Source organism: Globicephala melas, chromosome 6 (genome assembly GCF_963455315.2).
Source record: "Globicephala melas chromosome 6, mGloMel1.2, whole genome shotgun sequence".
In the NCBI taxonomy this organism is placed as follows: Eukaryota; Metazoa; Chordata; class Mammalia; order Artiodactyla; family Delphinidae; genus Globicephala; species Globicephala melas.
This window is the reverse complement of record NC_083319.1, coordinates 44,084,621-44,098,718: the sequence shown is the minus strand read 5'-3', so window position 1 is coordinate 44,098,718 and position 14,098 is coordinate 44,084,621. Positions and strand designations below refer to the sequence as shown.

The 14,098-nt window shown below is 40.7% G+C and overlaps 1 protein-coding gene across 3 annotated transcripts in view; it reads left to right on the top strand.

Moving 5' to 3' along the window:
* The window catches only part of PCSK5 (proprotein convertase subtilisin/kexin type 5), a 313,374-nt gene extending 306,593 nt beyond the window's left edge, over positions 1-6,781 (top strand). For 2 of the 3 annotated variants that reach the window (XM_030876984.2, XM_060300835.1), the window contains 4 exons: positions 2,291-2,388; positions 2,820-2,949; positions 3,365-3,480; positions 6,569-6,781. In XM_030876984.2, the coding sequence (XP_030732844.1) occupies positions 2,291-2,388; positions 2,820-2,949; positions 3,365-3,480; positions 6,569-6,684 (460 nt within the window). In that variant the 3' untranslated portion in view covers positions 6,685-6,781. The remainder of the gene's footprint in view (positions 1-2,290; positions 2,389-2,819; positions 2,950-3,364; positions 3,481-6,568) is intronic. The other variant, XM_060300834.1, reaches the window with a different exon arrangement.
* Positions 6,782-14,098: the final 7,317 nt, after the last annotated feature.

The window sequence follows — 14,098 nt, the reverse complement described above, 5'->3', positions numbered from 1 at the left end:
TGAGATCTTTTATATTCTTTTTTGTCTGTAGTTCCTAGCCTTCGAAATCTGATATGTATTTCACCCCTAAAGCACATCTCAATTCAGACAATAATTTTTTATGAGAAATACTTGATCTGTATGTAGATTTTATAAAATTTAGTTGAAGTAGATTTTTATATAGCCAAGTTGTTCCACACTTACCCAGAAGTTTGCCAATAACCGAATCAAGTGCCAATTTGTAAAATTTAGAATGAAATTAACAAAAATAAAATAAAATGTTAAATTCTGTTCCTCGGCCACACTAGCCACATTTCAAGTGTTTCCGAGCCATGGGTGCTACAGCGTGTGGGACGGCACAGGTCTAACCTGGCTGGCTTATCCCAGAAAGAACCCAGGAGTTCGCGGTACCAGGTTCGTTAGCCTTGCCACCCCTGTATTTTGGAACCATTAGAAAGCATCATGGTTCACAGAGACTCTGCTCTGCTGCACGTCCCACTTAGTGCATTCCCTCCTCACACAGTGCAGCCTCTGTCTCCTGCTGAATAAGTGCCAACCTCAGAAGTAATGTCCTTTATTAGAAAAACAAGCAGCTTTTTAAAAAGTCTGATAAGTTTTTTGGTAGTCCTGTGTCCTCCCACAAAAGGATTCATTTGATGCACTGTCCCCTTTTTACAGCTCTACAAAAAGGAAAGGGATTTGCTTTTACTGGCTTTTTAAATGACAGCTCTCTGGCCAGTAGAAGATCTATGAATGAAATATACTTTCTGTCTCCTTGAGGCTCCCTGCGTTTTCCTTAGGGGCTTCTAGGGTTGGCCATTTTGCCTCAAGAGACCTGTAAAATTTTAAATACTGGCTAAAAACAAACAAAAATATCTATGCATAAAATACTAGAAGGAAATGGATTAAAATGTGAACAGGACTGTTCGGGATTCTTTTTTCAATTACTTTGGGTTTTGTCCTTTCCAAATTTCTTTAAAGAGCATAGGGAAAAATAAACGTTACTTTTTAGTAGTATGATCCATATTCAAAACACAGTCAAGTAAGATGTGAATTGGAACAATATAGAGAAATATATTTTTTATAAGAAAATAGAAAGCATTTGACCCTGTTGCTTAGATACCCATTTTCTAGTATTGTCTATTGGGTGACATAGGATTATGGTAACAGTCTCTCTATTGAGTTACTCCGTGAGTAAAATTTGTATATTAAATGTTGTAAATTTTATGCATTTGTTTTTAAGAATCAGTCTGTAGACTATGAAAAAGCTCATAGCTGATAAAAATTAGAAGAAAAAATACACATTCCTCATATGACATTCTAGCAACTCATTAGGTAACGCCTAAGAGTGCTATTTAGAGAAAATATGACACAGATAACACCTAGAAAGACTAAATAATAGTATAACTAAGGAAAATCGAGATGTTTGGAGAAGCAGCAGTATAAGTAGATAATTTTGCCAAATTTTTCATTAGAGTTTAAAATTAATAAATCAAGCAATAAAGGCAAAAGTATATTAGAATTCTGTTGTTTTGATTGGAACCAATAGAAGAACTAAAATCAGAAACACTTAAAATCAAAAAAAGGCTATTCCTGGGAGTTTGAGCTGGGGGTTGGGCAACAATAGTTGTGCGCTTTTATTGTTGTAATTCATTCTACCATGTGTTCCTACTACATTTTTAGTTACAAAACTACTTTTAAGTTTATTGTGTAGTACAGAGGTCCCCAACCCCCGGGCTGCGGACCGCTACCAGTCCGCGGCCTGTTAGGAACTGGGCCGCACAGCAGGAGTTGAACGGCAGGCAAAGAGCGAAGCTTCATCTGCCGCTCCCCAGTGCTCGCATTACTTCCCCCTCTCCCCCATCTCATGGAAAAACTGCCTTCCACGAAACTGGTCCCTGGTGCCAAAAAGGTTGGGGACCGCTGGCATAGTAGGTCTAGGAGGTCTGGATATCAGGGAATTGGTAGGCATATTGTTAGCTAAGGTGATTGTTTGGGTCAATAAAATACTTTTAAAAACCTCCATGTTGTAAAATGTTAAGAAATGTGTCAGCCAGTCTAATAATTAAGAGAAATAGTCCCCAAAGTTTGCAGCACGTGTGTATGCTACAGACATAATTTTAGGCACAGAGAAGCATTATAGGCATTGGGAGGAGAAAAAAAAAAAGACTACAGGGGCTATTTCCCATGCTTCGAAGCTTTGCCAAAGCCACTGGTCTCTGGGGGGAACTATATTTGTTACATATGGCGTTGGGGAGTCATGACTCCTTTGCCTGTTCACAGCAGTCTGTGTCTGTGTCTGTGTCTTCAGCCTGCAGGGATCCCGGTGTGCCGTTGCCTGTGAAGACGGACGGTACTTCAACGGCCAAGACTGCCAACCCTGCCACCGCTTCTGCGCCACCTGTGCTGGTACCTTCTCTCCCAGTCCTCTTGTTTATCCTTCTGGCTCTGGTTTGGCTTTTGTTTACCTGTCTTTATCCATCACTCATGCAAACCCATTTGATATTTTTAAAATAAATGCTGGAGAAGCATGGGTCTCTTCTGATAATCATGCATGTATTCTCAGAAGTCAGACATTAGTAGCCCATGCTCATTGAAAACTTAAATTTCCCAGTGATACCTCCTTCGCTTTCCAAAGAGATTTGATGTTTTTGGCAAATGGGTTCAATGTAAAACTGGAGCATTATTTTTTCCAAAGAACATAAGGAAAAGCACAAATATCATAATTATTAAAATTACAACCTATTAATGCCATTTTAACCAACTATGCAAGAAGCAGCTCCTCATGCAACCTCTTCTGAGGTTTTGTTTCTGTCTTCGGCATCTGTCTTGCTTTTAAGGAGCAGGTGCTGGTGGGTGTATTAACTGCACAGAGGGCTACTTCATGGAGGATGGGAGGTGCGTGCAGAGCTGTAGTATCAGCCATTACTTCGACCACTCTTCAGAAAATGGATACAAATCCTGCAAAAAGTAAGTGGATCCACCCCTTAAACCCTAGTGTTTGGCTACCGGGTTCCTTATTTGACTGCCTTCATAAATAATATGAAACAGAATTATTAATGAAAAATAAGGTTCAAACATTTACCTGTGGACACTGTGCTGAACCTTTAACCCAACTGATTTTTTTTTTTTCACCTCAGAAGAACTTAAAACCTCTAAAGTAATATTTCCGTTTCAAATGCATGCTCTCTCCCCTTTAAAATCATAGTCTACCTGCTAGGCTTTCTTTAATGTTGTCAAACCTAGCAGTTATTGTAAGAAAAGACTTTTGTGGCATCTTCAAAGGGAGAAGATTAAGTTTAAGACATTAAGAGGTTGGTAGCAAACACATCTTCTTCTGTGCCTGATGTGCAAAAGGATGATAAATTGTACATTGTCCCCTTAGATGTGACACCAGCTGTTTGACATGCAACGGTCCGGGGTTCAAGAACTGTACGAGCTGCCCCAGTGGATATCTTTTAGACTTAGGAATGTGTCAAATGGGAACCATCTGCAAGGACGGTGAGTACAACTGCTCGTTTTGATCTTCTGAGCAAAGTGTGATCTTTCTACGTTAAGGTCTAATATATTTCCACTTGAAAATGAAACTCTCAAGCGTGCCCCAGATAGGACACGCCCAATATCTTGTTGGCGTTCATTCATCTCGAACTTCTACCCTCAATGGGTTTGGTTTGTTGGTGGTTTTAACTGCAAGAAGAACTAAGGCATCCACTAACCAAGATGGCACGAGTCAATTTTTTTTTACGTAGTAAACTTGGTTCTTTACAACTTTAGAGTTTTGGGTTCACAGCAAAATTGAGCAGAAAGTGCAGAGAGTTCTCATATAGCCCCTGACTACCCTACGCACATACACAAACACACACACAAACACTCCCATTATCAGTGTCCCTCACCAGAATGATATGTTTGTTATAGTTGATACCTACATTGACACATCATCATCACCGAAGTCTATAGTTTACGTCAGGGTCCACTCTTGGTGTTCTATGAGTTTGGACAAATGTATAAAGTATCCACCATTGTACTATCATACAGAACACCTTCACTGCCCTGAAAATCCTCTGTGCTCTGCCTGTTCCTCCCTCCTTCCCTCCCCCTGCCCAACCCCTGGAAACCACTAATTTTTTTACTGTCTTCATAGATTTGCCTTTTCCAGAATGTCATATAGTTGGAATCATACATCAAACACTAACTAGAAAAGGCTACCTACTGTATTTTTTCCAGTCTTTTGGCATATGTACTTTTCATCAGATTTTTAAAATACCGTATACATGGAGTTTTGTATCTTGCTTTCTGCACTAAGCATTTAGATAAACATTATCCTATGTTTTTACAAAGTCTTCAGAAACTTCATTTTTAATAACAGCTTAATATTCTATCATGTGGAGATGCCACAGTTTATTGCCACACTCCTCTTATTTGGATTGTTTATAATTTTGATATGTAAATAACAATCAAATGGTATCTGAATCTTTCATTAAGCTGTGATAGATAGGCATCTATCTAATGACAGAACCAACTACAGATTGGTTCTAATGTTAATGTTGGTCTGTTTTTCTTTTCATTGCACCAGTGGTTCTCAATCAAAATGCCAGGACCCCAGACCTTCCCCAAAGATTCATTTAAATTGGTCTTGGGGTACAGTTTGAGCACTGATAGCTTTAGAATCTTCTCAGGTATTTTTAATGTGCCACCATTCCCCCTGACGATTTGGGAAATACCAAGTTCTCTCCCTTTTCTAGCCTCAGTTTCCCCATCTATAAAATGAATGAATTTAAATTAGTCCAACTCCAGCCTTTTGTGAACTTTGACTCTCGATATAATTCATGCAGAGAGGGCCCTAAAATCTGTGCCTAAATTTTATGCAGACGTGCATCTCGATGATGTAGAAAGAAATTGTTTTGAACCACCGTTGTTCTAAACATCTTTGGACTGTTAGGAAAATAGGAAAATAAAAAAACTATGCATTTGGAACAGTTTTCCCTGATAAAATCATTTCCCTGGGTTTAATCTTTGTCTTCTTTTGAATGGTTCCTCTTCTGGAAATTTCACAAGAGGCAGAAGAGTGCTGTGGTTGGGAGAATGGGGATTCAGGAGTCAGAATGCTGTCATTCATACCTAGCCTCCAGACTTTGGGCAGGTTATGAGCTTTTCTGGGCCTCACTTCCCTCATCTGTAAAAACGAGAAGGATAATGCTGTCGACCTCATATGGTTATTCTACAACTTCCCGTTAGGAATCTCAAACATCAGAAAGATCTGAGCATGCGATGGCATGCATAGGAACATCATTTATGGTCTCATATCCACAGAGGATCACAGGTGACTCTGCATCTTCATAGCTTTTCTAATGTATGATTGATCTGGCTGGGACGGGCAGACCTGCTCAGGCTCTGTGTTCAAACTTTTCATGGCCAGGGCTAATTCTCACCACACAACATGGAGGTGAGAAGATTGAGGGATAGCACCCCAGGTACTATGTAAGGATCACCTTTTAGTTACCAGCCAGTGCTCGTTTGAAATTTTCACCCACAGCACTTGGTACTGGGCATTTCAAGGTTTGCAATGCTTTAACGGCTTTCCCTAAACCACAGTAAGCATGGGATAATTTATGCCAGTGGCACTTTGGTAAAAGTGGAGTGTCAGGATTGCAGGCAAAAGTGGAAAATGAAGAACCATGATCTGTGATGGGTCCATTTTCAGGTCGGTTAAAGGAATGAGATCATTGATGGCTCACCAGGCTTTTCAAATCACGTGGCAGTTGCATTCAGGGATGTGCTATTTATTTTCTTTCAACTGTCATATTTCAGTGATTCTAAGACATACTTTTTTAATATATTTTAACAGCTCTGGAATCAGATGCATCTTATAATTCATGGCAGCTTACAACTGCTTTTGATCCACAGGTTGATGTGACATAGTTGTCATCGCCTGTGACTTAGTCACAGATATGTCTAGTCAACTGAGTTAGGCACATGATCACTCCTACTTGTGTTGCATTTACTTGCACTTCATAATAGCTTGAACAAGTTAAACTATTTCTCAATATTCAAAGGAAGAATTATTACATAAGCCCAGAAACAAAACAGCATGTTATATAAATTTAACTAATACTTTCAATAAGCATAAAACTAATATTCTGATAAGAGGCTATTGTGTCACCATTTAATATGAATTCTTTTCTTGGTAGTACTTAAAGTAGTGGTGCATCTGAAATCCAGTGTCTTGGATTCAGTGAAATATAGTATAAATGACTGTATACGCTCTGCTCTAGGTAACTCCGAAAAGAAAAATTCCTTGCCTATATTATTATTGATTTCTAATTTATTCTTTTTCTAATCTTTTTTTTTCCTTTCATAAATGGATACCAATCACATTTACCGTTGGACTGGAATATCTCTCCTTGAAAACAATGCTGTTGACTGAAATCACTTTGGGTGGACCAAATTTCTTCCTGTTGACTGCTCCCGAATGATCTCTTCCAATCCCCCCAATCTGCCTCTCTGGCCAATCACAACCTTCTTCCGTGTGTGTCCATCATGCTGCTCTCGTCCTCAACTTCCCCTCTCTCTTGCTGACTTCCTGGAAAAGCAACGGAAGAGTCCTGGGCGGAAGGAGGCTTCTGTATGCTAGTGAAAAAGAACAATCTGTGCCAACGGAAGGTTCTTCAACAACTTTGCTGCAAAACCTGTACATTCCAAGGCTGAGCTGCCATCCTAGATTTCTTTGTTCCTGTAGACTTATAGATTACTCCATATTATTATTAAAAAGAAAAAAGCAAGCAAAAAAAAAAAAGCAAGCCACCTCTCTCTTTCTTGCTCTCTTTTTCTCTCTCTCTCTCAAATTTGTGCAGGGAGATGGTGAACTGTTTTGTCAGAACTTAAATGGAAAAAAAAAAAAATAAACCTACAACAAGCCTACCTTTTATAACTGGGTGTTTAGTGCTAAACAGCCAGAACCACAGAGACAGTATTGTATGACCAAAGCATTTGATGCCAAAATTTGACGTTAAAGTAATGATTTGACTTCCTGCCCTGTTTTTGAAGGTCCATTTCTTTTCCTTTTGCATTTACTTGCTTGTTTCCCCTTTGAGACGCCTAAAAATATACCTTTCAAAAACATCACAAGAGCAGACATAGATCAAAATGAAACAGAAAGCTCAGGCATCCATCATTTCTCATGCTTGAGTCCACTGTTGGGGGAAATGGCAGAAAACCGGACCTAAGGGCATTAAGAACATCCCGCAGAGTTGTGTTCAGTGTCGTCTGTCTTGGTTTTTCACAGTTGACCATTGATACTTTCCACACATAATTTACTTCATGCATTATGTGCTGGTTTTGGCATTATGCCCACTTGATAAGTCTGCTCCACTGGTTTCATCCAATAGACTTGCTGCTACTGGCTTTTCCATGGTAGATTCGGTTATTTCACATACAGCTGGTCGAATGGGATTGCTCTGCATAGTCAAAGTGGTGATGGACAGAATGCAAAGATTCACAAAATAGCTGAGACTGACCCGGCTCCCCCCAAATCCAGAGTGTTCACTTGTAAACCCTGCACAATCTCTTGGTGCTATTCAGCCATTATCCCCATAGCATTTTTATTTTTTTTTTTTAAGGCCATCAGAAATTCCATGTGTTGTAGTGGGAAGCATTTTGGATATGATGAAGAAAATTTCTTCCTGGAGTCAAAAGTTTCTAAAAGGTCCTGTATTTTTAAGAAATGGAATTTATTTAAATAATATTTAAGCTCGTGCCCAAGTTGGCCGGGCAACATTTTTCAATGGTGCTTATTAGAAGTTTTTTTCATCTTGTCATTTTAAGAAAATAAAACTGGAAATGGAATATGGGCAGCATGATTGTACCCTCCTGGTTCTGTTCTTTTCCCACTCCTCTGTCCCTCTATAACCATGCTATGATACACCTGTCCACTGAATGTCACTGAGATCATCTGTTTTCTTGGAAATATCTTCACTGGTTTTCTATGACTCCCCAAACACATCCTGGAATCTAGCAGACTGAATTATGTGAAGACTGTTTGGATCAGTGGTCAAAAATGAGGAAACCTGATAGATCTTTTTATAACTCTGAGTTTCTCTGTTTAGGAGAGGATAGACTGATATCAAGTTTCTTCATGTTTCATATCAAAGCTCCATTGGTGACCTCATTTGCTTTGAGAATGACCAGCCATCTTGCAAGCTTTAGGCTTCTGACAGCCTCACTTCCAAGATGTCACTAGCCTCACAGATGAGAAGAGGAATGATATCAATATAGGTTATCCTGGGAAGTGGATGCTAACTAAGGTCCCCATCCAAGCAGCAAGGTAGTAAAGAGCCTACCTTGAAAATATGCATTCCTAGACATCAAAGTTAACATTGAACCCAAGGTAAATAATGAGTATAAAGTCTAATGACCCTCTTAAGAGCGCTGTAGTGACACTGAGTCACGTAATGATTCATATGTAACTAGGGAATCAACTGATTTTGTTGAGTAATTTTCCTCTTCATAACACTTCAGGCCCTTCTGACCCGAAGAAAGCAAGTTAGTCCCAGGTATGGCATGTAAAGTCTTACATTTAAAGGCACAGTCTCTAAGTGGACAAAAGCAAGTGAGAGCCTAAAGCAAGGTCAAGCAGATGGTGAAACCAGATTTGCCTGCAAAGAAATCCATTTAACTGAACCCACCCATAATATATGAGGCACAAAGTTACTATGAAGGGAAAAATAAAAATGATGTCTGTGTTCTTAGACAAATAACTATCAATCTGACAGTCAAAATCATTGGGGTCTACCAACATGTGTTCCATTTCTCACTGACCATGCAGGCACACATTGTGGAAATACTGGTTTAACTACTAGTGGTTACTGCCTCGTTTATCTACAGAATATTATTAACTAGAACATAATGCTTTCAAAGTTTAAGTTAATGTTATATATTATGTATAAATATATATATTCATAATGAGATATATGTAATGGATAGTACAAAGTTTGGAGACTTAACAAATGCTCTAACCTCTAGAGACAAAAGTCCTATCTTCTGTTTTCTTTTGTCTTTTGATTTTTCATTAGTGATCCATTGTTAAATCCAAATCCACTTTTACTGAAAAATACTGTACATGTGTAAAATGTTCAGTTGTTTTTTTGTAAAATATAGTAGAATGGTTGTAATTGATACTGGCCAAAATCAATGTTATTCCATATTTTATTTTTTCTATTAAATTAACCTAAGTTCCTGTTTATTTCATCTGTTCGTACCCATGTGCAAACATCTCTGAAAGGGTGAGGTCATGAGAAACTTCTCTGTTTCCACATAGATGCTGAATATGGAGGAAAGGGTGAGGTGAATGAACCATCTAAATAAAGTTGGGAAAAAGGGTGAGCAGAGGTGGGAACTGAAAAAAAGGAGAAAGTAACAGCAATAGAAGAAAGGATCAGTTTAGGTTTGGTCATGAATGTATGTTAAATCCCATTTTTAGTAAGCAGACTGTGAAAAAAATCTACAGAGGTTCGGTGCGGTTGCTTTTGCATTGTACAGATGCCATGTCCAGTGAAAGGGCCACCTGGACCTGTCCTTTCCCTAGTTTCCCCCAGGGCATGGACTACTGCGTACCCGCCAGTGGGTGTATGGAAGGGTGGGGACCAAGGGGCTGGGCACAAAGAGGTCAGGCAGCAGGGGCAGGTGTGAAAGCTGTTATAGAAGATGACCTTGTTCAATGGGCTAATATCCTGTGTATCATTGTAAGTTGGCTGTATCCCCGGATGCCTAGAAGGTGACTTTTCTAAAATCAATCTCCAGTACATGCCACAGGGTAGGACTGTATAGTTAGCAAAAAACAACCATGGATTATAGATCTTTGTGAAACCTGCTTGAGATGGTCACTAGCCTTGAAAGTTCAATGCCCTGTCTTCTGCAAAAAGAAATGAGAAATCAACAGAAGTGACACACATATTGTGCTCCAATTAGGTTTAAAGATCTGGGGATACAAGAAGGTATAAGAGAGACCTGCTGCCATGAAGTCCCATTACAGAAATGGAGAGAAATTAATTTTATTGACCACTTACTGTGTGCTGTACAATATGGGAATATAGAGTATATATATACTGATATAAATATATCCTCTTTTAAGTTTCACACAAACTCTAGAGCAGAGACATGTATTATCCTCTGTTTATAAATGAGAAAGCTGAGGCGTACGGACTGAAATAAATTGATTGGGATTACATAACCAGACTCAGAATAATAAAAATAAAATCCAGTATTAAGACCATTAACACTAAGTAGTGAATTCTAAGTTCAGACAGGCAGAAATTCCTTTGAATTGGATTGGTCAGGCCGAGTTTCCTAGAGCTGTCTGGACTAGCATTGGTTCTTGGAGGATGGCTAAGGCTTAACTAAGCAGATGGGACTAAATAAAGCAGGAGGAGCGTTACCAGTGAACTTGCTGCACAAGAGGTGTTCAGGGAAGCAAGTCAATTGTTTTAATGCTTTTTAATCTAATTAGCCCGTTGCTACAAAGGACAGTGATTCAACATGTGATGGCTCAGTCAAGAAGAATCGACATGTTTACACTTTCCAAAAGATGCCCATTCTTTTCAATTCCCACACCCATGGAAGACCTTGCCAATCATCAATATCCATCTGTGGATTGATCAGCATTTTCTCACCTTTCACCCCAGTATTAGGGCCTTATCATCATGCTACTGATCTATCAGACTCATGGTTTTCCACCCAACAGTCTACTCTTCATTTTGAGGAACTTGCACACTGAGTGCTTCGTAGAGAAGGGCAGGTCGTTGTTGTAGTAACTACTAAATTAAAATTTCTCCATCAAGTGATCAACACTGTAGGCACATCTGAGTATGGACATATTAAATACCCCATCCCCCTCATGTAGAAAGAATATCATGCAGCTAAAATATAAGTGGGCGTGCATTCTCAACTGCTTTCATGTGATCATTCAGATTCGCACAAAGGGCAATGACAGACAGCAGCTTGACGATTATGGAGAAAACTGGAGGCAACCTCGGCTGTGGCCTGGCCAGCTCAACACTGCCGCCTTCCATCTGCTGATACAAAATGGCAGCGGGAGCACAAAGGCCAGCTGCAGCCCGACTTCACCTGGCCCAAGCTGGGCCCTGGGCCCCAAACTCAGTACGTGTCAATGACAAAGTATGAACCTGCTTCTTCTGCCTGGTTGACAACCATTTCCAAAGTTATTTTTGTTGCAAACCTATAAAATCTGAAATTCTCGGCAGAATACTTAGGAGCCACTGACAAATTTAGCAGGGCATAGCCGAGATGGACTTAATTTCACTGTGGCTCATTGGAGCAGCTTGGCAGTAGAGATGGGGCTGTAATCCATACAGTCATGTCTCCTCTTCATCATGAGAGGTGAAGATCTGGCCCAGAGTCAATTCCTGGGCAAGAAGGATGCAGTTGTGCAGCATCACTGAGTCTCAGAGGGCAAGTCTGGGACCTGGGAATGCCAGCAGTTCCTTCCTACCTTCTACCTGCAAGGGACTTAGAAGGATGTTTGACTGTCTTATTACTGAAAGATTTTCTTGCAAGATTTCTTCTCTAAAGGGCCACTGTTTGGGTCCCCTGCCCCCAACAATTGTTGCAACTGTTGCTTTTTCAGGGCCAGGTATCAGGCAACAAAAGATATTTTGCATCCCCACTGCTAGAAGTTTCCAGAAACATTCCCTGAGGCCTGAATTGTAAGACCCTTTTTCATTTTATAAAAGAATACATTATTTTAAGAATACAGTGTTTTGAAGCTGGCAGAGTTCTACTAAAATGGCTTTATTTAATTTTGCACCCCAAAAAATCACAGCGACCCATAGAAACTAACTTTCTGTTGCAAGATTCACAACAAGTCAAGGGTGTGGCTGAAACTCGAGCCCACAGCATCAACCTTCTACACAACACTGCCTCCTTTTTATGAGTACCGTAGAGAAACCAAGTCCATATGTGTTGCAAGGCAGGGGGTAAGAGCCTTTTCCCAAGTGTGGATAGAAAGCACACTGTATCCCTGGACTTGGCTTTTTCTCCTTATGAGCCCAAATGAATTGCTTCCGTAAATAAACTTTGAGTCCCTGTCATATACCAAGCTCTGAGGTCCTTCATGCCCTCTTCAAGCTAACGGTCTAGTGGGAAACACAGATACAAAAATGCATGGTTATAATAGGAAGCTATCCAATAAAGGGCTAAAAGTCCCATGCCTTGCACGATAAGCTTTCCAAGGGCATCCAAAAATAACGTGAAACATTCAAAATAGAGTTGCCTTTCAAATGTGCAAAATCAAATGATATTTTAATTAAATATCTACAAAATGCAAAATGTCAAACTAGTCAACTGCAGCTCAAAACTTAAGCAATCACATATAATTGAACTTAATGTGGGATAAAGCTGAATTTTAATATGCTTGATATGATGTGGGACCCACAGAGGTAGGAGAACTTAGGATCTGCTGGGTTCGTAATTTAACCCTGCAAAGGAGGAATTTACTCTTCATGGGGGGGAGGAATATATTTATATATATTTCTGATCTCTTCCCTCAAGATTCCCACCTGTAGATCCAAATAGCTACTTGCCATTTCCCTTCAGATATCTAATAGACATCTCAGAATTAACACGTCCAAAACAGACTTCAGACTCACCAATCCCCTAAACATCATTATCACCAAGTGTCTCCCATCTCAGCAAATGGCATTAAAATACATCCACCTAAATACCCATCCATCCACCATCTGCTCAAACCTGAAACCTAGAATTCCTTTTTTTTTTTTTTGCGGTACGCGGCCTCTCACTGCTGCGGCCTCTCCCGTTGAGGAGCACAGGCTCCGGACGCGCAGGCTCAGCGGCCATGGCTCACGGGCACAGCCGCTCCGCGGCATGTGGGATCTCCCCGGACCGGGGCACGAACCCGTGTCCCCATGATCGGCAGGTGGACTCTCAACCATTGCGCCACCAGGGAAGCCCTAGAATTCCTCTTTTTCCGCCCCCAAATCCAATCCATGAGCGAGGTCTCATTAACCACACCTCCAGGATATATCTCGAAGTGGTCTACTTCTCCCCATTCCATAGCTATAATTCTGGATCACACCACCATCCTCTCCACCCTAAACTACTGCCAGAGGCTCCTAACCAGGCTCCCCGTTTCTCTCCGCCTCCTTTCCTCTTTTTTCTCTCCTCCCCCATCATTCTCCACACAGATAGCAGAGTTATTCTCCACAGAGATAGCAGAGATAGCTATTACAACTACAAAATCTGATTTCACCTCTCCCCATTCACTCAGAATAAAATCTGAACTCCTTACCTGAGATCTTTCTGATCTCTTCTCATGCTTCCCTGCTCATCATATTCTAGTCATACCAACTTTCTTTTTGTTCTTCAAACAAAACTAGCTTATTTGTGCATCCAGACCCCTGCTCTTCACATGGCTGGCTTTTTCTCATCCTACAGGTCTTAGTTCAAAAATAGCTTCCTCGGGAAGCAGCTCCACACCTGCCCACTTTTTTGGTCTTTTCATAGCACGAACCACAAACATGACATTCTATCGCTCATTGACTTGATTATTGTCGGTCTCTCCCTCAGCTCTGCGACAGCTGGGGTTTTGCCCATCTTGTTCACAGCTGTATCTTACAGGTCTAGCACAGTGCCTTGCTTAGTAAATATTTGTGGAATGAATGAATAAAAAGGCGTCGGAGAGAAATGGCATTAGACGTGAGCCTTGAAGGATAAGCAGGAATTTGTCAGTCAAAGGTGAGGATGTTGGAGTAGGACTTGCGAGAGAGAGAGAACCGGTACAAAGGCACAAAACCATCAAAGGGCTTGTGGACTGAGAGGCAGGGAGTGGGCAGGGTGGGCAACTGAAGGGAGGGAATGGGAAGACCCCAGAGGTCAAGTTGCAAAGGCCCAATAGGAGGGGCTGTTGCCCTTCCTCCACCTCCTTGTCCTCGGGGTCATCAACCCTCTTTTCAGAGAGGCTAATTGACTTGCTCAAGGACCACATCAAGTCAACTAGTGGCTTCCTGCCAACAAGTTCGGGAGACATTCAGTGAGACTGAATGCTGAGGACGCTGTAATCTGCTTCAGTCCCCAGGGGACTGATGGCTGC